Raw genomic sequence first — 22,569 nt, forward strand, 5'->3', positions numbered from 1 at the left:
GGATAAAGATGTTAATGTATAACAAATCCAGAGGTATTTTTTTTCAAGATTGGTTAATTCAGTGCCTCAGCAATATCATCAGAGACCCCTGTTAGTTTCATTTTTCTGCTTTGCCACCTTAAGTGTTTTAAGATTTCCTCTTAGATGGGCTTTCATCGTAGTTGCAAGATGGCTGCTACAGTTTTTGGCATCATATGCTGAACAGCAGTGTCCTGACACAGAAGAGGGAATTGCTCCTTCCTATGCATCTCTTCTTATCAGAAAAACCCCAGAAGCTCCAAAGCAAGTTTCCCTTCACATTCCATTGAATAGCCTTATTCACATTTCTGTGCCTAAACCAGTCCCTATCAAGAAGAATGAGACCGGGGCTTGGGGAGGGGCCCAGCCTCCCCCCAAAACATGATTACCCTGTACCTGAATAAAACCAAGGTTTTTTTTTAGTAAAGGATAAGTAAGGGAATGGCTGTGGGTAGACAATCAACTGTGTCTACCAATCTACGCCTCTCTAAAAGGCTGAGAACCACTGTTTTTAGGATAAATGGTGTTTCTATCTAAAGCAAGGTACATAATCCAACCTAAACTTTGTTCGGGTATCAGAGTAGTGACCCATGAATAGCAACTGAATGTATTCCATGTGTCTGACACTGTGCCAGCTTTTCCTGTACATCCTAGTAACATTCCTGTGAGGTAGCTACTGTTGTTACCCACATTGTACAGATGAAGAAAGAAGAGATCACTTGCTCAAGGTTATATGGGTATTAAATTACAGAACTGGGACTGGAATTCAGGCCTTTGTGATTCCAAAACCTCTGCTCCTAAACATTCTTGCTGAGCAAGGCCTTACTCTTCTTACCATGATGGCTGGGGAAAGGCTTTTGGTCCTAGCACTGGGTGCTCTCCTGAGGCCTGCTTAGCACTGCCATGAATTAGTCACTTTTTATGGCTATTACTTATCTTTCCATTACCCAGATAACTGCTAAAAAGAAGCATAAAGCATAGTGTATCTGTATGGGTACACGTGAAGAGGAGCTTAATCCAGGCCCTTTCCTAGCTAAATCGAGACTTGCTAACATTTTGGAGCCATGAGTTTTTCTAGAAAGCCATACCTTAGGCCTCCCTTTGACTGGTTGAAGCAATTCGAAAACAAGCCTCAGACCATCTTTGGTCCTGTAGCAAGAACTCACCATTGACAACTCATTTCTTTTGAGAAGGAGCCCACACAGAGCCTAGAACAAACTCTAGGTTTAGCTTAATGTCATTTCCTTTGGAAGACCATGCCTGACTCTTAGACTAGGTTACTCCTACCTCCACTCTCAAGCCCATGATATATGCTCCACCTGTACCAGCACCATCTGCTTCTCCTGCCCTAATCCAGACATTTCAGTTACTTGTCAGGATGTCATCTTTTTCTCCACTGGGTCTCCAGTGCCTGACACACACATAGGTGCTAGGAAAGTACAGGAGAGGAGGGAAGAGTCCAGACAACTTCTGAGTTTAGGCAATCTCTTTATTAAGGCAGAAGTGATATCTAAGCTTAGGAACAAAAAGTTCAGTTTGGCTGCTGGTGCTACGCTGCTTCAGTTTGTCCCTGCCTCTATATATTTGTAATTATACCAATCCACATGATAAGAAAATTGTGGCATATCTCAAGCTGCTGTGTGATGTAGCTATGCAAAGGATTATTTGTAGTCCGATACCCTTCCCTCTCTGAGAGTTTATAATCTCTATAGACTCAAAGGAATTAGGTCCCCTGAGCTGACTGCTGTTCTTAGCCCAGGAAGTAACCTTTAATTCTTTCCTATCAACTTTATGTAGCCCGTTATGCATATGGAGGTTTTGAGATCTATAGGTGAAAATTACTTTTGTATTAATTATTCATAGTAAAGAGAAAGAGTTTACCTTTTGAAAAGGTCTTTTATACATCTTTTCCATTTTTCTATATCTTCTATATTTTAGGCCATACTAGTTTTCACAAATCCCTTTTATTTAATGTCTACTCAACATTAATTAACTTACTCTTTACTTTCCCAGGCACTAATGGAAATACTGGGTTACATAACCAATCTAATACTCTCTGGACATTCTACTAGACACTTTCCTCAATGTGATTTAAGGTAGTTTATAAACACTGCTTGTGGTCTTGAGGCCAGTTTTCAATTCGTGAGACTCATATATCCTGGCTAGTTTTAATTAATTTTGCAAGGAAGATGCCAGGAGACGCAGTATTAAATGCTTCCTTATAATCAGGTTATTTCATCTATTGGGTTATTGTCAGCCACTAATCTTGTAATTTTATCACAACAAAATACCGAAGTTTCTCTGACATAGCTTTTTCTTTACTCTTGTTATTCAATGCTTAGTATTCATGGTTTGGGTAACCTTATATTTATGGTTAACTCATTCAGATGGACCTTAAGGGATTTCTCCAGACTTATAACAGTAATTGCTAGAATTTATTTCTTAACATTATGATTTGGGGACAAACTTTAAGTGGTACCACATTTTGTTCCATTTATTTGGTCATTCTGAGTTATTTCAGTCAGGATCCAGCCAAAAGACAGAAGCCGCATCAGTAATTTGAATGGGGAAATTTTTAAATAAAGAATTGTTAACTAGGTAAAAAGTAGTTTACTAACCAGGTAGATTCCGACTCACAGTGACTGTATAGGACAGAGCAGAACTGCTCTATCAGGTTTCCGAGGCTGTAATCTTTATGGAAGCAGCTTGCAACATCTTTCTCCCATGGAGTGGCTATTGGGTTTGAACTGCCAACCTTTCAGTTAGCAGTTGGGCACTTAACCACTGTGCTACCAGGGCTCCCTCAGTTAACTACTAAAGGGGTACAGGAAGATTCTAAGGTGAAAGAGGTAGCAGCTGCAGAAAGCTGCTTAACCCGCAGGGCTCAGGGAGCGTGATAAAGGAAGGAACTTAGAAACTTAATAGAGGGTCCCCAAAGGCAGAGATCCAGACGCCTGAAGAGAGGACATGGCTGCACAGGAACATGCTGCCTACTGCCAGAGGGTCCTCCGCTGCTGAACGGTAAGAGCAACCCAACACCGTGGTGATAAAGATTCTTTGCCAGAGGGAGCCCTGCCACTGAACTGAGAGGGCCACCACTGCCAGAGCTAACACGGCTGGAGCATCCCCCTCCCACCCCCATGCTGATCTGCGTATTGCAGCCTTGCAGTCTCCCTCTAGTGCCCTCTATTGACAGGGCTTAGCATCAAACTAGGCGATGGAGGACAAATGTAACCCGCAGGGGCTAGCTCCAGTATCACAAAGCAGGGCACAGAAGGGTGAGTTAAGAGCTGAGAGGTAATAAATGAAAACCGGCACAGTATTAAAAGTGTTGTGTAAATTTAAATCTTACAAATAAAATTATTCCTTTTTGCATCATGAATAATTTTTGATTTTGCTTTTTAATCTTTATTTTTCAAAGCAGGGCACACCTCTGACTTTTGCATTTGAGCCACTGATTGACTTAGATGTAAATGTTTCCTAACATTATATCAGTTACTTTTCATGAAGGGTTTAATAAATATTATTCAATCAGTAGGTTTTAACAAGTTTTTAACATTAAAAAAAAAAATCTGGTAGTAATTGGAAGACAAACCATGAATGTGACTACAGGTTGGCTCCCACCTCTTAGCCACATTGAATGCTCCCACTCCTGACTTCCTTTATGACAAATTGTCTTCTATTACATTTTTCTTAAGCTGTTATTATTCCCACCCAACTCTTTTAGCCACATAGAGCTTTCCCTTCCCAACTTTCTTTAGCATCCTTTTTACACCCATTTAATTGTTCTTCAACTGTTATTTATGCTTATCTTCTCAACTAAATGGTAAGATCCCTGCTGTCAGGGATCATGCTTTATGTTACTTTGTATATCATAGCACAGTGTTGTGTGCCTACCTGTTGAATAAGATAGAATCTCATATTTACAGAACAAGAAATGGAAATATAGCCTCCAAGGCAATCAGAAAAGATAAATACTTACCCATTTTTTTTCCATCACTACTTTTCCAGAAGCTATCAACAGTCTGACAGTCTACTCTCTAGAAAGAGTGTAACTAACATTAGAATTGTAAAGACAAAACCAAGGTGGAGGTTGGATTTGGGACAAAACAGTTGTAATCATGGAGAAAGCTGGAAGTATCTGAAGTGAAAAATAAACTTGGGGAGAAGGTTCTTTCAGGTTAATGATGGTTTTAATGGACAGGTTTGCTTTCCCTACTTCCCTAGCCAACAAGTTTGTCTTGGAAGAAGTACAACCAGAATGCTCCTTGGAAGCAAGGATGGCAAGACTATATCTCACATACTTTGGACATGTTGTCAGGAGGGATCAATCCCTGGAGAAGGACATCATGCTTGACAAAGTAGAGGGTCAGCAAAAAAAAAGAAGACACTCAACGAGATGGATTGACGCAGTGGCTGCAACAATGGGCTCAAGCATAGCAACAATTGTGAGGATGGTGTGGGACTGGGCAGTGTTTCATTCTGCTGTGCATAGGTCGCTATGAGTTGGAACCAACTCGATGGCACGTAACAACAACAACAACTTCCCCAAACCTTGATAAAACAGGAAAAGAATTTCTTTTTTTAAGGATTTTTGTTTTCTTTTTTGATTTTATTCTGCTTTAGGTGAAAGTTTACAGCACAAATTAGTTTCTCGTTCAATAATTTACACACAAATTGTTTTGTGACATTGGTTGCCATCCCTGCAATGTGTCTGCACTCTCCCACTTTCCACTCCGAGTTCTCCATGTACATTCGTCCAGTTTTCCTGTCCCTTCCTGCCTTTTCCCTTTGTTTTTGGGCAAGTGTTGCTCATTTGGCCTAGTATTCTTGACTGAACTAGGAAACACATTACTCACATGTGTTATCATTTGTTTTATAGTCCTGTCTAATCTTTGACTTAAAGGTGGACCTTGGGAGTGGCTTCAGTTCTGAGTTAGCAGGGTGTCCAGCGGCCATAGTCTTAGGGGTCCCTTCAGTCTCTGTCAGACCAGTAAGTCTGATCTTTTTTTATGAATTTGAATTTTTTTCTACACTTTTCTCCTGCTTTGTCCGGGACCCTCTATTGTGATCCCTGTCAGAGTGACTGGTGGTGGTAGCAGCAGGGCATCATCTAACTCTTCGGGGCTCAGGCTGGTGGAAGCTGTGGTAATTATGGTCCATTAGTCCTTTGAACTAATATTTTCCTGTGTCTTTGCTCTGGACATCTGTAGGACCAATAGATGTATCTTAGATAGCTGTCCGCAAGCTTTTAAGACCCGAGACACCACTCATTAAAGTAGGATGTAGAACACTTTCTTTTTGAAGGACATAAATTTCCAGTCTGAGAGATCCTGCCAAGTGCCAGCAAAATAGATGAAAATACACCTATACTGAAAGGCACATCATTGTGAAATCTCTGAACTCTGGGGAAAAAGAGAAGATTCTTCGAACTTCCAGAAAAAACAGACAAAAAATAGGCCTTTTACAAAGAATTGGGAATCAAAATGTCTTCAATATCGACGATATTGGAGCAATGCCTTCAAAATTCTGAGGGAAAATTATTTCTAACCTAGAATGCCAAATCAAGTGAGAAGATGAATACATTTTAGACATGGAAGATCTGAAAAAAATTGTCCTTTCATGAACTCTTAGGAACTATTGGAAGCCATGCTCCATCCAAAGGAGGGAATAAACCAAGAAAAAAGGTGAAATGAGATACAGAAAACAAGGGTTTCCCAGGATGATAATGAGGGGGATCCCAGGATGATTGCTGTGTGGCAGGCAGAGGACAACCAGACCAGATTTCAGACTTCTTCAAGAAGATTAAATTGGTAAATTTGCATGTCAATATGTTGAGATTTAGGCAGCAGGTAAGCATAGAATCTGTGGTTGAATTAGAAATGAGTACATAGAAAATGAAGCAAACTAAAAAAATCCATAGAAAACAAAAGAAAAAAATGCAAGAAAGGAAAAGTAATCATAGTACATGGCTTAGCTGTGACTAGCATTTGTATGTGTACCGTCATGCGCTGCATAACATCCATTGGGACAACATCTGACTGCATATATGTCTGTGGTCCCAGAAGGTTATAATAGAGTTCAGAAATCCCTATCAGAGAATACAATGTAGTGGACCTAAGTGGACCTAACTAGATTTAACGAACACAACAGCTTCCTGTGTGTAACACGTGCATCTCATATCTCTTATATACAAACCTACTTCACCTATACATTACCTTGCCAGATACATTAGCAGAAATACAGTACTATGTGTGTACGGACTCTTGGCTGTTTAGTCAACACGGGTAACCTACAGTCTCCCATATAGCTTTGGTAAGTATGTAATTTTTTTTTTTAAGTATATAATATGGTATTCACACAGCATACAAATCATATAATGTCCTATTTCACTGAATGTATTATGGATGTTAAGCGACATATGACTGTAATCATGATAATGTACAAACTGACCAATGATCTAAGTAAAGTTACCGTATTTAACTCTGAGAGGCTAGGAGATGGGATGCTTGCACATGTATTGTGGGCACATATGGTAGGGGTAGAAAAAAGAGCTAAATCATCATTTTCTGTATGGGGGAAGTCAATAAATAATGCCTCAAATTGAAAAACCAAGAAGTAGCAATATAGGCATATTTAGTTATTTAGAGACATAGAGGTAATATAAAATAACCATTTTATATTGATTTAGGCCCCTGTTGAAATATGTACATATATACCTTTAGTTTAAAAAAAAATGTTAAAAAGAGGAGAAATGGGTAAAAAGAAAGACAGAAACTGTATATTATAGCATATAGAGAGATGGCTAAATAACATTTAATAGGAAAATGAATAGAAACCAAAACAGCATGTATGAACAGGCGGATTTGTTTATGTGGAGGGAAGATAATCACTTTGAACTGAAATGTGGTTGCTTACATATTTTCAGTTTTTGTGTTATAAACTTCTATGTGCTCAAACTTACTTCAATCCAAAATAAATAAATCAATTTTTCTGTGTTGAAAGCAACTGTATTTGCATCCCATGATGGGAAAGAGAACCCAAGACTCATGCCATTAGCAATGTGTTGGTGACACAGTTTGATAAAGGAATTTTACTCCTTCCTGTCTTTCCTTCTTTGAATTATAAATGATACTTTATTGAGTATTTAGTTGGGTTGCAATTCAGTTAGGAAAAAAAATTCTGTGCTAATTTTCATTATTAGGGTCCGCTAAATATTGACCTCTAGTCAACTTGATGGCAGTGGGTTGGTGGGTAGTACTGGGTAGGTTTTAATGGGTAGAATTTCACTTTTTAACATGGCATTGAATTGTACATTTAGCACTCGGTCTGGGTGATCTCTCTGGGGACAGTGGAATTGATGGCTCCTCTTTCTGCCGGTCCCGGGTGGCTTGTGTGGATAGCAGGTGTTGCTGGAATGGTACAATGCATTCAGGAGTCATAGTGCAAATCTGATCAAGGCGTATATTCCCAAAACCACTCAGTCTAGTGTCTCTCCTGGGGAAGAGGCCAACATTGGCCTCCTATGCTTTAAAAATAAAAAAAAGAAAAGAAAAACTAATTACCAACCTAAAGCAAATGTCATTCAACTCAAGTCCCTGAAGGATAAAGGCGTAGGTGACAAATGTTCCTGAGGAGAGGGTTGAGCTGTCACTTGTCTTCTTAATGGATCGCCTGTTTGGCTATAGAATCACATGCTATTTCTCCTTATTGTGTGTTTTATCTGAAGAAATATTGAATATCTGCAAGCCCAAAAGAATTGTACAATTTTTATAAACCCATTGACTTTGAACAGAATGTTAATGCCAAGGCAGATGATAAGGGGTTACTTTCATTGCTCTTAAAGCATTCAGGGAACAGCTGTTTATTGACTTAGTTGTTCCTAATACTTCACCTATTTTCCTTACTTTTGATTACACTTGTTACAGCCCATTTTGTCTGCATTGAACTGTAGGCATTGATCTAAGTCCTGTTCCAGAGAGCAGAGCTAAGAACAATGGGAAAAAGTTAGAGAGGTGTTTTTTGTTTTTGTTTTTTTTGACAGTGTCAGTGAAGAAGTTTTTAAATGTCCAGAAATTAAAGTTTCTCAAAAAGTACCAAATTCCTCATCACTGAGAATGCTCAGGCAGACCTGTACAATTGGCTTTGAAATGTTACTAGATGGTTACTTGGGATTAGGTAGGAGCTTCAGTTAAGGATTCTATTCTTTTCACTTTCAACAGAAGATATATTTACAAAACGAACAGCTAATGTATGTGTTAAATTGTTCCATTTTCATACTATTTGTGTTTATTCCTAACCTTTTACTCCTCTCCTTTGTAACAGTTATTTTTTTACTAGTCGCCATAACAATGCTTTTAGTAAATATTCTGATAGAGAATTAACTAGTGTTTTAAAAAATCTTTTAGAGTAGAAGGAACTATGCTTAATCTGAAGCCTGAATGACTTGGATTAGATAATAGTAAGAATTTCTAGAAGGGGATGTTAAATTTGGATTAAAAAAAAAAATCTGAAGCCTGAATGACTTGGATTAGATAATAGTAAGAATTTCTAGAGGGGTATGTTAAATTTGGATTAAAAAAAAAATCTGAAGTCTGAATGACTTGGATTAGATAATAGTAAGAATTTCTAGAGGGGGGTGTTAAATTTGGATGGAAGTATGAAATTCTCTATTTTAAAGGCCTTTGAAAGTAAAATAGATTTTCATTCTGGGATGTCCCGTTGACCGTGAGCCTTTACCTCAGCGAGTTTTTAGTGACTTTTTTTTTTCTTTCTATAGTGATTTCTTTTCTCACATCCCCAATCCAATTTTTCTTCTCTTTCAAGAGAAAAATCCCTATTTTACTAGGAATATCAATACCATCTTTAATGAACCTTTTTCTCTGCATTTCTCTTAATATCTAAGTCCTTTGTCCTCATTTTCTTACCGATTTTCCCAATTCCAAGAAGTAAAGTGTCCTTCTTCTCAAAGGATTATTCCCCTTTTCTTTGTATTCTGATTTCTAGTTTTTGGTGACATCTAAGGAACCCTCAACCTTATTTCCTGTTTCTCCAGCATCATAAGCCTGTCCCTCTTCCGATATCCACTTGAACATTTCCAGTGGTAGGGAGTTTATTTTCAGTGCTAGACAATTAGAATTATCCCAATAGAATTCTACCTTCTTTGCTACTTCTCTTTAATTTAAAGCCACAGTTGTTTCTTTTGAAGTCAGTAGCAACACAGAAAACAATTTTCTTTCACACATAAATAGTTCAATGTATTTGAAGAAGTCTATCACAGTGCCCCCTTTAAAATTCATTCATGTAACCAATCATGTAATTCATTTGTTTCACAGTGATTAATTGAGTTTATATTATGCCCCAGACATATAAGTTCTAAGGTTCCAAAGATAAACAAGATGTCTTTGAGTAACTCATCATCCAGTGACAGATGATTGTAGTTCAGTGTAAAAGAAGTTTGTAAGAGGTTCGTGGCAGGCGTGAAGGGACGGGGAGCATAATCAACTCTGCCTGAGTAAGGGTATCAGGAAAAGCTTCAAAGAGAAAACTCTTGAAGCTGGATATTGAAGAGTACATAAAAATTTGCCAGATGAACATGAAGCAGTGTAAGGATAAAAAAGAAGGGAGGAATGATGAGCCAGTATAAAGAATTAAAATGACATATACAGGCACAGAAGTATGAAGTCACATGGTACATTTGGGGAAATGTTAGTTGTTCCTCAGTAGCTGGTACCTGTGTGAGAATAGCAGGAGATGAAGTCATCCACTAGATGCAAGCTCCATGAGTGTCAGGACCTTGACTGGCTCATTCTGTCAGTGGATCCTCTTTCTGCCAGTCACATTGCCTAGCTTATCGGAGATACCTGATGAATGAAGAAATAAGAGGTAGGCAAGGAGCAGATCTAGAAGGGCCTTGTAAACCATGAAAAGGGATTGAACATTATTCCGAAGATTAGTCAAGACCCAGCTCAAGCTTAAATGCTATCTGTGAAGACTTCCTCAAGTTTTCTGGTTCATGGTAGTACCCTTTCCATAACTCCTATAGCACTTTTTTTTTTAACCTCCGTTATGGTAAATTATACTTTATCTTAACGATTATTTAAATGTTTTGGCCTACTGTAAACATTCTTAGAATATCTTCTATACAGTCTAAGTATAGCCCGTGAAGGAGGGATCAAAATTTTATTTTGCCTTAATTATGCCTTTATTATGCCTTAATAAGTTCTTGTAAAGGTAGATGAACAGGTTATAAAACCTCTTGAAACCCCTCTTAGCAGCATATTCATAAGATTTTTAGAGGTTGCCCCAATAATTACAATAATAGCTTGAAATTTCATCATACCTCTCAAATAGGACTTTCATTACACTAGAAAGCTTCTTGCTGCCCTCTTGTGAAAAGCTAAGTAATATTCCCAATTAACATGCTCAGAAAAGTGATTTTCATGTAAAGTCTACAAAGAGTTTTTTTTTCCAAATTCTTAGGACTTTTATATCTTTTACAGATTCTCAAACCTAATTACTAATAGTCATTTCCGTTTTTGGTGTATACCTGAGATGAATATGAAATATTAATTTATTTCATTACCTGCCAGGATTTATACTACTGCATTTTGCCAAATTACCCCCTAAAAGCAAAACAAAATAAAAAATAATTATTGGTGAAGTTAACTCTACAATATCCTATTTAATTTTTAGAAGTTACTTTGGAGTTTAAATATTCCGTTTTCTCTCTAATCAAAAACAGAAGATGTTGAAAAGTTATAGAAAGTTACTTTAATTGAGTTTGATGTGTGATAATATAAGAACTCACCTGGGGCTGGTAGAAATTCAGGTTCTGAGTAGCCAGAGGGGAGAGTCCTTGTTAAATACCCAGGGCCTTCAGTAGACACCAGAAGGTTTATACCTTAGTAGCAAGACTACTAAACTGCGCTTACTATAAATTTGGTCCATGAGATAATCTCTGACCGGAGAAAAAGTAGTTCTGGGTAGAATGTGTCAGTGTTGAAGTAGCACTTTTTATAGCATATTACTAGTGTATTCAGGGATGAAAAAGACCTTAACAACAACAACAAAAAACTGTATTTGATACACCAGAAACAATTAGAAAAAAAAATTTTTTTTAAGGTTCTTGTTATAGTAACAAGAATATAAAATACTTAATAAATCTAACCAAAAATTTTATACAATTTTTATGGAGAAAATTATAAAACTTTATTGAGAGACATTTCTTATTGTTACTAGGTGCCATTGAGTCGGTTCTGACCCATAGCAACCCTAAGTACAACCGAACGAAACACTGCCAGGTCCTGCACCATTCTCACAATCATTGTTATTTGAGCCCATTGTTCTAGCCACTGTGTGGATCTATCTTGTTGAGGGTCTTCCTCTTTTTTGCTGACCCTCTACTCTACCAAGCATGATGTCCTTCTCCAGGGACTGATCCCTCCTGATAACATGTCCAAAGTATGTGAGATGTAGTCTTGTCATCCTGGCTTCTAAGAAACATTCTGGTTGTACTTCTTCCAAGACAGATTTGTTTGTTCTTTTGGCAGTTCATGGTATATTTAGTATTCTTCACCAGTACCACATTTCAAAGGCATCGGTTCTTCTTTGTCTTCCATATTCATCATTCATTTTTCATATGCATATGAAGTGATTTGAAAACATCATGGCTTGGGTCAGGCGCATTTTAGTCTTCAAGGTGACATCTTTGCTTTTCAACTCTTTAAAGAGGTCTTTTACAGCAGATTTGCCCAATCTGTACATCTGTTGATTTCTTGACTGCTGCTTCTGAGAGTGTTGATTGTGAATCCAAGTAACATGAAATCCTTGACAACTTCGACCTTTTCTCTGTTTATCATGATGTTGCTTATTGGTCTAGTTGTGAGGGTTTTTGTTTTCTTTATGTTGAGGTATAATCCATCCTGAAAGCTGTGGTCTTTGATCTTCATCAGTAAGTGCTTCCAGTCCTCTTCACTTTTAGCAAGCAAGTTTGTGTCATCTGCATAATGCAGGTTGTTAATGTCCAGCTTCTTGGATTATTTGCTCAGCGTACAGATTGAGTAAGTATGGTGAAAGGATACAACCCTGACATACACATTTTCTGACCTCTAACCACCCAATATCCCCTTGTTCTGTTTGAACAAGGCCTCTTGATCTATGTACAGGCTCCTCATGAGCACAATTAAGTGTTCTGGAATTCCCATTCTTTGCAATGTTATCCATAACTTGTTATGATCTACACAGTCAAATGCCTTTGCATAGTCAATAAAACACAGGTAAACATCTTTCTGGTATTCTCTGCTTTAAACCAGGATCATCTGACATCAGCGGTGATATTCCTGGTTCCACGTCCTCTTCTGCATCTGGCTTGAATTTCTGGCAGTTTTCTGTCGATGTACTGCCGCATCCACTTCTGAATGATCTTCAGCAGAATTTACTTGTGTGTGATATTAATGATATTGTTCAATAATTTCCGCATTTGGTGGATCACCTTTCTTGGGGATAGGCATAAATATGGCTCTCTTGCAGTCAGTTGGCCAAGTAGCTGTCTTCCAGATTTCCTGGCATAGACAAGTGAGCACTTCCAGCGCTGCATCCATTTGTTCAAACATTTCAATTGGTATTCCATCAATTCCTGGAGCCTTGCTTTTCACTAATGCCTTCAGTGCAGCTTTGACCTCTTCCTTCAGTACCATCTGTTCCTGATCATATGCTACCTCCTGAAATGGTTGAACATCGACCAATTCTTTTTGGTATAGTGACTCTGTATATTCCTTCCATCTTCTTTTTATGCTTCCTGCATCATTTAGTATTTTCCCCATAGAATCATTCACTATTGCCAACTCAAGGCTTGAATTTTTTCTTCAGTTCTTTCAGCTTGAGAAATCCTCAGCATGTTCTTCCCTTTAGGTTTTCTAACTGCAGGTCTTTGCACATGTCATTGTAACACTTTGTCTTCTCAAGCCGCTTTTTGAAATCTTCTGTCCAGCTGTTTTACTTCAGCATTTCTTCGGTTTGCTTTAGCTGCTCAACTTTCAAGAGCAGCTTTCAGAGTCTCCTCTGACATCCATTTTGGTCTTTCCTTTCTTTCCTGTCTTTTTAATGACCTCTTGCTTTCTTCATGTATGATGTCCTTGATGTCACTCCACAACTCTTCTGGTCTTTGATCATTAGTGTACAACGTGGCAAATCTGTTCTTGAGATGGTCTCTAAATTCAGGTGGGATATACTCAAGGTCATACTTTGGCTGTCATGGACTTTTTCTAATTTTCTTCAGCTTCAGCTTGAACCTGTGTATGACCAATTGATGATTTGTTCCTCAGTCAGCCCCTAGACTTGTTCTGACTGATGATACTGAGTTTTTCCATCATCTCTTTCCACAGATGTAGTCGATTTGATTCCTGTGTATTCCATCTGGCAAGGTCCACGTGTATAGTCACCATTTGTGTTGTTGATAAAAGATATTTGCAATGGAGAAGTCGTTAGTCTGGCAAAATTCTATCATGTGATCTCCATCGTCGTTTCGATTACCAAGGTCATGTTTCCTAACTGCTGATCCTTCTTTGTTTCCAACTTTCACATTCCAATTCACCAGTGAATTATGAATACATCTTGATTGCATGTTTGATCAATTTCAGAGTGCAGAAGTTGATAAAAATCTTCAATTTCTTCATTTTTGGCCTTAGTGGTTGGTGCATAAATATGAATAATAGTCATTAACTGGTCTTCCTTGTAGGCACATGGTTATTGTCGTATCACTGACAACGTTGTACTTCAGGATAGATCTTGAAATGGCTTTTTGAAGGATGAACGCAACTCCATTCCTCTTCAAGTTGTCATTCCTGTCATAGTAGACAATATGATTATCTGATTCAAAATGGCCAGTAACAGTCCATTGCAGCTTACTAATACGCAGGATATCAATGTTTATGCATTGCATTTCACTTTTGACAATTTCCAATTTTCCTAGATTCATACTTTGTACATTCTAGATTCTGATTATTAGTGGATGTTTGCAGCTGTTTCTTCTCATTTTGAGTTGTGCCACATCAGCAAATGAAGGTCCTGAAATCTTGACTCCATCCACATCATTAAGGTCGACTGTACCTTGAGGAGGCAGCACTTCCCCAGTCATTTTTTGAGTGCCTTCCAACCTAAGGGGCTCATCTTCCAGCTCTGTATCAGACAGTGTTCCACTGCTATTTATAAGGTTTTCACAGGCTAATTCTTTTCAGAAATAGACCGCCAAGTCCTTCTTCCTAGTCTGTCTTAGTCTGGAAGCTCAGCTGAAACCTGCCTACCACAGGCAACCCTGCAGGTATTTGAATACCAGTGGCATAGCTTCCAATATCACAGCAACACGCAAGCCCCCACAGTACAACAAACTGGCAGATGCATGGGGGACAGACATTTAAGAAAACCTAAATAAATGTCATGGACCAGAAGGGAAACAAAAGCCATTATATTAAAAAAAAAAAAAAAAGTCATCTAAAACCTGTTGTTGTGAGCCAACTCTAAATTTACATAGACCTGGAAATTAGAACATTAATTTAGAACAATTGTATGTTTCTCTTTTAATTCTTAAAGTAAACTTAGCTCACATTTCTTAGGAAATTTACCCCTGGGACATTCGAAATACTAAATGCTGTTTCTCCTCCCTCGGAAGCTCTGTCCATGTCCTTAGCCCTCTTCTTTGCTGCTGTGCATTCCTCTGTTCAGCCAATATCATATTGTATTATCTCTAGTCTGTGAGCTCCTTGAGGTCAGGGACCATGGGGAGATAGCTATAGTTGAGTGGTTAAGAGTACAGACTTGGAGGTGAGGCCATGTGAGTAATAGTCCTGCCTATTAGCTGTATAATCTTGAGCAAGTTATATAACTTCTCCATGCTTCATTCCTTCATTTATAAAATAAGAATAATAAGTGGTACCTATTCATAGGGTGTTTTGAGGATTTTAAATGATGCTAATATAGTTTGAACAGTATCCATCATGTAGTCACTACTTCGAAGTGTTAGTGATTGTGGTTTTTAACCACTGAGTAGCACAAACATTTCACTGGGTGAAATGGTTTCAGAAGTAGACTGCCAGGTCCTTCTTCCTAGTCTTAGTCTGGAAGCTCAGCTGAAACCTGTCCACCATTCTGATCAATGTGTAATAAGCACATTAACATGGTGCTTTCAGTCACGTGGAACTTTGAACTGAAGAAGTTACGTTATCTGATGTATAGAACAGGGTACAACTTGTTTTGAGTAAGAAGTCAGAGGCATAATGTTAAACCATCACCAAGTAAAGGTGGCATTTACTGGAACAAATGAGAACGTTGCCTAAAGAATGTGGTTAGATCAGAAAATGATTCTATTCAAGTAGTCACACAGGACTGAAGAGCAATCAACTAGCTACGGACACTGTGAGACATCGTTATACCATAGGAATAACTGTGTTGATGTTGACTTGTTTAGTGGTTTTCTCAATCTTTTAATCTCTTCAAACTGAATGCAAGGAAGTTGAGAACTACTAATCTTTATTATAATTGTGTTCAATAAATGCATATTGGATGAACCATTTTGAAAAAAGAAACTTAGCTGTCAATGTTATTCCTCTTGGTATCTTCAGAGTACAGCACAATGGGGAGTACATAGAAGGTCTTACAGTGAAATGCTTTTTCTGTAAATGAACTCATCTCCATTGCTTGTGTATCTTAGTTAGGGTCGCCGATTCATTTTTTACATTTAACCAATTACATGTACTGAGGGTTACTTAGTTTTCATAGCAACATTAATCTTTCATTTCATGGATTTTGATATGTTTAAATACGTAGCTTTATTAAATGTTTTTGCATTTATGCTGCATATAAATCTAATCTGCTTATTGTAAATCTAATGTGCACCCTGACTTACTGGGGTGAATATCTAGTCAGTAAACAAAGGGAACAGGTTTCAAATAATTATTCACAGTGTTCAAGTAATCCAAGTACTGTACTTATTTTAATTCAAAGTATAGTACGTTTGTTTTTAAAATAGTACATCATAAATACAAATTCTGATTTATTTGAATTTAAACAGAATTGAGTTTACAACATGTATTTTCTCTTGAGGTATATGACAGTAATGTTCCAACTCCCAAGTTTTTTTGTTTTTGCCAAGAGCATTGATTAGTTAGGTTTTCAGTCAGTTCTTCAGCAAGAACAGCGTCAGGAGGAAAAGGCTAACTCCTTTGTACCTCGGGATAGAGGTAAGAACTGGATACCTGTGTCTTCAGTGGAGAAACTCAGGTTCTGTTGCCTTGGCATTCTGTTTATTGAGGTTTTGACTTGAACCCAAAGTGCTTTTTATACCTGTGTAGTTAATTTTTGCTCAGCTGTACACATTACCATTTTTAAAAACAGCTTTATTAAGATATCCATATACAATAAAATTTATAAATCAGTGGGTTTTTAGTATATTCATAGAATTGTGCAACCATCACCACAATCTAATTTGAAACCCTGTACTACCTCTTAGCAGTCACTCCCCCATTCCTCCTGATCCCCTAATGTTTCCTTCCCCCCAGTCCTAAAACCAAAATACCCGTTGCCTTTGACTCTATTCCAACTCATAGTGATGCTATAGAACAGAGTAGAACTGCCCCGTGGGGTTTCCAAGGAGCGGTTGGTGGATTTGAACTGCCAACCTTTTGGTTAGCAGCCGAGCTCTTAACTACTTGGCCACCATTAACCTACTTTCTGTCTCTATAGATTTGCTTATTCTGGTTATTTCATATAAATGGAATCATACAATATATGGTCTTTCTGATTGGCGTCTTTTACTTAGCATAATGTTTTAAAGGTTCATCCTTATGGTGGCAGATATCAGAATTTCATTCTTTTTTTATTGCTGACTAATATTCCATTATGGATGCACCACAGTTTGTTTACCCATTCATCAGCTCATGAACAACTGTGTTGTTTCCACTTTGGGGCTGGTATGAATAATGCTGCTATGGACATTCAGGTACAAGTTTTTCTGTCATCACCCATTTTAACTTTGTTTTGATGTAAGGGTATGTTCATATATATGCCATAAGACTCACATGAGAACACCCAGGTGTAGTTTTAACTTAGTATGAGTACATCACACATCATCCAGTGATCGTAATGTATCTCTGCTAAGCTGGTAGGAAGTCACTCAACTGCTTATTAGTCTCTCCTTTGTCTTTTTGAGTCATTAGAGACTGACTGGGCAAGCAAAAAATGACCTTTTAGAAAACATCACTCTTCATGTTGGATGCCACTTCAAGGGACTCGAGTTTGATATTTCATAACTTGAGCTAGAATGGAGAAGAATGGCTTATTCTAAATCCATTTACAGTTAATTGGGTTTCTTGGAGCATGAAATGCTGAACTACAACTATCAGTCATATCCTGTTTTGTTGTTGTGGTTGTTTTAAATCTCAGGCATATATTCTTGTTTTTGCTTAGAGTAAAACTTTGCAACAAAGAATCTATACACTTAAGACGCTGAACCATTTCTGGCATATAGAAATTAATTTCTCTATTGACATTAACCTCAAAGATGCACCATTGATTGTACAGATGAAGTGAATATACACAGTTAATCACATTCTTTGATTTTTCAAGCTGAACTTGGACAATCTTTAAGAAAGTGGTTCAAAGAATGTGATTAATGGTAGGAATCTTTAAGTGGGTTATTTAAATGTCTTCTGGCCATCAACTCAACTCTGGGTTTTGAGGGTTGTTTCTTAGGGATAGGACTCCTTCATTAAATCAGAGCAAGATTACTATATTCCATTACTTCTACGAATTTATATCTTTACCTACAGCTGCAGTAGGTTTCTGAACATGGTAGCCAGACTGCTCATTAAAGGCTAGAACACAATTTGTGGCAGAGTTTACTTCGTTCATTGCCTTTTTACTCACAGGTGAACTCAGTAAATGTCTTTATTTAGCAAATTATGAAAACTAGTCTCTCTCTCCCCCTGAAATGTAACATTTAGTCAGGTATGTTTGGTTACAGGAATGTGAATTTATTGGAATCAGCAAGAAAATGCAGGGATGAGGAGGCTGATTTAGAAATACAGCCAGAACACATCTTAGAAGTGAGGATGGCAAGACTTTGTCTCACTTACTTTGGACATACTAGCAGCAGGGACCAGTCCCTAGAGATGGACATCATACTTGGTAGAGGGTCAGTGAAAAAGAGATAGACCTTCAGTGAGATAGGTTGACACAGTGGCTGCAACAATGGGCTTAAACATACCTACTATTCTAAGGATGGACAGGATCAGGCAATGTTTTGTTCTGTTATACCTGGGGTTGCTATGAGTTGGAACCCACTCAATGGTACCTTACAAGTCAGGGTGATTTTATAAGCACAAGATTTTTAATTTTTATTGTGCTTTAAGTGAAAGTTTACAAATCAAGTCAGTCTCTCACACAAAAAATTGTATACACTTTGCTACATACTCCCAATTGCTCTCTGCCTAATGAGACAGCCCACGCCTTCCCTCCACTCTCTCTTTCCGTGTCCATTTCGCCAGCTTCTAGCCCCCTCTACCCTCTCATCTCCCCTCCAGGGCAGAGATGCCAACATAGTCTCAAGTGCCCACCTGATCCAAGAAGCTCACTCCTCACCAGCATCCCTCTCCAACCCATTGTCCAGTCCAATCCATGTCTGAACAGTTGGCTTTGGGAATGGTTCCTTCCTTGGCCAACAGAAGGCCTGGAGGCCATGACCACTGGGGTCCTTCTATTCTCAGTCAGACCATTAAGTCTGTTCTTTTTATGAGAACTTGGGGTGTGCATCCCACTGCTCTCCTGCTCCCTCAGGGGTTCTCTATTGTGTTCCCTGTCAGGGCAGTCATCAGTTATAGCCAGGGACCATCTAATTCTTCTGGTCTCAGGCTGATGTAGTCTCTGGTTTATGTGGCCCTTTCTGTCTCTTGGGCTCGCAATTACCTTGTGTCCTTGGTGTTCTTCATTCTTCGTTCCAGGTGGGTTGAGACCAATTGATGCATCTTAGATGGCCGCTTGCTAGAGTTTAAGACCCCACATGCCACTCTCCAAGGTGGGATGCAGAATGTTTTCTTAATAGTTTTTTATTATGCCAATTGACTTAGATGTCCCTTAAAACCATGGTCCCCAAACCCCCGCCCCGGCTACGCTGGCCTTCGAAGCATTCAGTTTATTCAGGAAACTGCTTTTGGTTTTGTCCAGTTGTGCTGACCTCACCTGTATTGTGTGTTGTCTTTCCTGTCATCTAAAGTAATTCGTATCTACCACCTAATTAGTGAGTACCCGTCCCCTACCCTCCCTCCCTCCCTCCTCCCTCTTGTAACCATCAAAGAATATTTTCTTCTCTGCTTAAACTTTCTCAAATTCTTATTATAGTGGTCTTATATAATATTTGTCCTTTTGCAACTGACTAATTTCACTCAGCATAATGCCTTCCAGATTCCTCCATGTTATGAAATGTTTCACAGATTCATCACTGTTCTTTATCGGTGCATAGTATTCCATTGTGTGAATATACCATAATTTATTTAACCATTCATCCGTTGATGGGCACCTTAGTTGCTTCCATCTTTTTGCTATTTTAAACAGTGCTGCGTTGAACATGGGTATGCATATATCTGTTCGTGTAAAGGCTCTTATTTCTCTAGGATATATTCCAAGGAATGGTATTGCTGGGTTGTATGGTAGTTCTATTTCTAACTTTTTAAGGAAGTTCCAAAGTGGTTGTACCATTTTACATTCCCACCAGCAGTGTATAAGTGTTCCTGTCTCTCCACAACTTCTCCAACATTTATTATTTTGTGTTTTTTGGATTAATGCCAGCCTTGTTGGAGTGAGATGACACCTCATTGTAGTTTTGATTTGCATTTCTCTAATGGCTAATAATCGTGAGCATTTCCCCACATATCTGTTAGCTACCTGAACGTCTTTAGTGAAGTGTCTTTTCATATCTTTTGCCCATTTTTTAATTGGGTTATTTGTCTTTTTGTAGTTGAGTTTTTGCAGTATCATGTAGATTTTAGAGATCAGGCGCTGATCGAAAATGTCATAACTAAAAACTTTTTCCCAGTCTGTAGGTAGTCTTTTTACTCTTTTGGTGAAGTCTTTGGATGAGCATAGGTGTTTGATTTTTAGTAGCTCCCAGTTATCTAGTTTTTGTTCTGCATTCTTAATGTTTTGTATACTGTTTATGCCATATATTAGGGCTCCTAACGTTGTTCCTATTTTTTCTTCCATGATCTTTATCATTTTAGATTTTATATTTAGGTCTTTGATCTATTTTGAGCAAGTTTTTGTGCATGTAGTGAGGTATGGGTTTTGTTTCATTTTTTTGCAGATGGATATCCAGTTGAGCACAAGAATTTTTAACTCATTACAATAGCATCTTTCAGCCTGAAGTTTTCAGATCACTTATTTCTTGTAAATAATAAATACAAGCATTTAAAGAAAGTGTTTTAATAAAAGCGTGGTAGACATTTCTATTTTCTGTAAATTTTTTGAAAGCTTCAACATTGAGAGGCAGCTAAACTTAGAAGCAAGTCACTTGACTTAATTGTGATTTGGTTGTTGACTGTCACAGCTTTTTCCTGACAAAACATGATGAAGAATGGCGGTAGCTGGTTTGCCAGTATCTGTTCCTGTCAAGTCGATTCTGACTCATGGCAACCCCATGTATGTCAGCATAGAACTGGGCTCCATAGGATTTTCAATGGGTGTGACTTTTCAAAAGTAGATCGCCTGGCCTTTCTTCCAAGGTGCCTTTGAGTTAGCAACCAAGTGCTTAACGATTATAGTTGTCTTAGTTTCTGCTAAATTTTGAATAGACCAAATTACATGTCATTTAATTTCTTAAAAGCAGGGCCATGTCTTTACCACTTTCGTATTCACAAGAAACCCTGGGAATTTAGTAGGTACTTGGGCTTATTTTAATTTTCCATTTCAAAATGTTCATGTACATTTTATCAGTGGCCTAGTGGAAAGCTTTTAAAAGGAAGCTGTCCTTAGTTTGACTGGGTATTCCCAGATAGTACATTACTAAAGGCTCAGTGAAAACATCACCCCCTTTCTAAAGCTTTTTCTGTCCATCCATCCCATGCCTTCTGCAGAATTAATTATCCCCATTGCGTACTACTCCTCCTACAGCTTTTATGAGACTGTTTGATAATTCTTTGTTTCCCACACTGTTTTCTTCCAGAATTGTCAAGGGTAAGGATTGTGTTATAGCCTTAACACTGAGCAGGATGTAGGACAGTAGAGATAGAACTACAGTTTGGGTAAAAATTCTAATGTTTTAATTTCTCCCTTCGTTGCTCATATTTCTTAAAGGACAGTGTCTTCTCTCTCTGTCTTTTTTTTTTTTTGCTTTATGATAAGAAATATACTTTGTGTAAACTTTCACTTAAAGCACAACAAAAATTATAAATAAAAAAAATTCCAAAAAAAGAAGAAGTATATTTTGTGATCATATTTTAATAAAATAAAACCCTGCTTCCTCTGTTAGTAATGAACTAGAATTGTAGGCAATTGGAGTCAAAATCAAAGAGCCTGGATAATATAGGTCAATGTAAGAGTCTAGTCTTTCATTCAACACAAGTTTATTGTGTGTTAACCACATACAGGTTAAGCTCTGGAGTTTCAGTGATACTGTTATTTTATGCAGAATAATATAATTTTCTGGCCAAGGATATTTTTTGTGTTCTAATTATTTTAAATTAATAAATTGTGAATGTTGTAAATAAGATTATTCAGAAACATTAAAACAGGATATTCTGAAAGCACAGAAGGTTAATTAGCTGTTCCTTCTAATCACAAGGAAACTAAGCACTACGGTGTGACTTCCTAAGTAGACACATCATACAATCAGTTTTAACCTGATTATGATGTGGTTTTTACAAAATTCATAATCAAGCAAAGATACTAATTGCTGTGTCTTTGTACTGCTACATAATTTTAGACAGAAAAGATTTTTAAAATGAAGGCTTATTGGGTATTTAAAAAAAAAATCCGTTGCCTTCAAGTCGATTCCAACTCATGGCAACCTCATGTGTTAAAAGTAGAACTGTTCCATAGGGTTTTCTTGGCTATAATCTTTACAGAAGCAGTTTGCCAGGCCTTTCTTCCATGGAGCCTCTGGGTGGGTTTGAACTACCAACCTTTAGGTTAGCAGTCAAAGATGCCCTACACAACCCAGGGGTTCCCTGGGTGGTACAGATGATTAGCGTGATGAAGAGCGCACATTCACCCAGGTGAAGTAGGATTAGTGAAGTCATCATTTATTTACAAGGTCGTTCATAGTGTGAGGGCAAACTAGTGGTGCAAATGGTTTGTGCTCAACTGCTAACCTAAAGGTGGGTGGTTCAAACCTACCCACCAGTATCGTGGAAGAAAATGCCTGGCAATGTGCTTCCATTAAGATTACAGTCAAGAAAACTCTACAAAGCAGTTCTGTTCTGTAACACACGGGGTCGCCATGAGTTGAAATCGACTTAACGGCAACTAGCAGCAACAGTGAAAGTTTAAGTTAAGCTATTCCTTTTT

The 22,569-nt window shown here is 38.0% G+C and overlaps 1 protein-coding gene across 2 annotated transcripts in view; it reads left to right on the top strand.

Moving 5' to 3' along the window:
- The window catches only part of LIN52 (lin-52 DREAM MuvB core complex component), a 129,972-nt gene that overhangs the window by 82,170 nt on the left and 25,233 nt on the right, over positions 1–22,569 (top strand). Inside the window, exon 6 of one of the 2 annotated variants that reach the window (XM_064292740.1) lies at positions 4,246–21,391. The exons of the other annotated variant lie outside the window; for it this stretch is intronic. Within the exon in view, the coding sequence (XP_064148810.1) occupies positions 4,246–4,523 (278 nt within the window). The 3' untranslated portion in view covers positions 4,524–21,391. Of the gene's footprint in view, positions 1–4,245; positions 21,392–22,569 lie in introns of those variants that run through there. 2 annotated transcript variants of the gene reach the window in all.

The sequence above is a fragment of the Loxodonta africana genome, chromosome 10 (genome assembly GCF_030014295.1).
Source record: "Loxodonta africana isolate mLoxAfr1 chromosome 10, mLoxAfr1.hap2, whole genome shotgun sequence".
Lineage (NCBI taxonomy): Eukaryota > Metazoa > Chordata > Mammalia > Proboscidea > Elephantidae > Loxodonta > Loxodonta africana.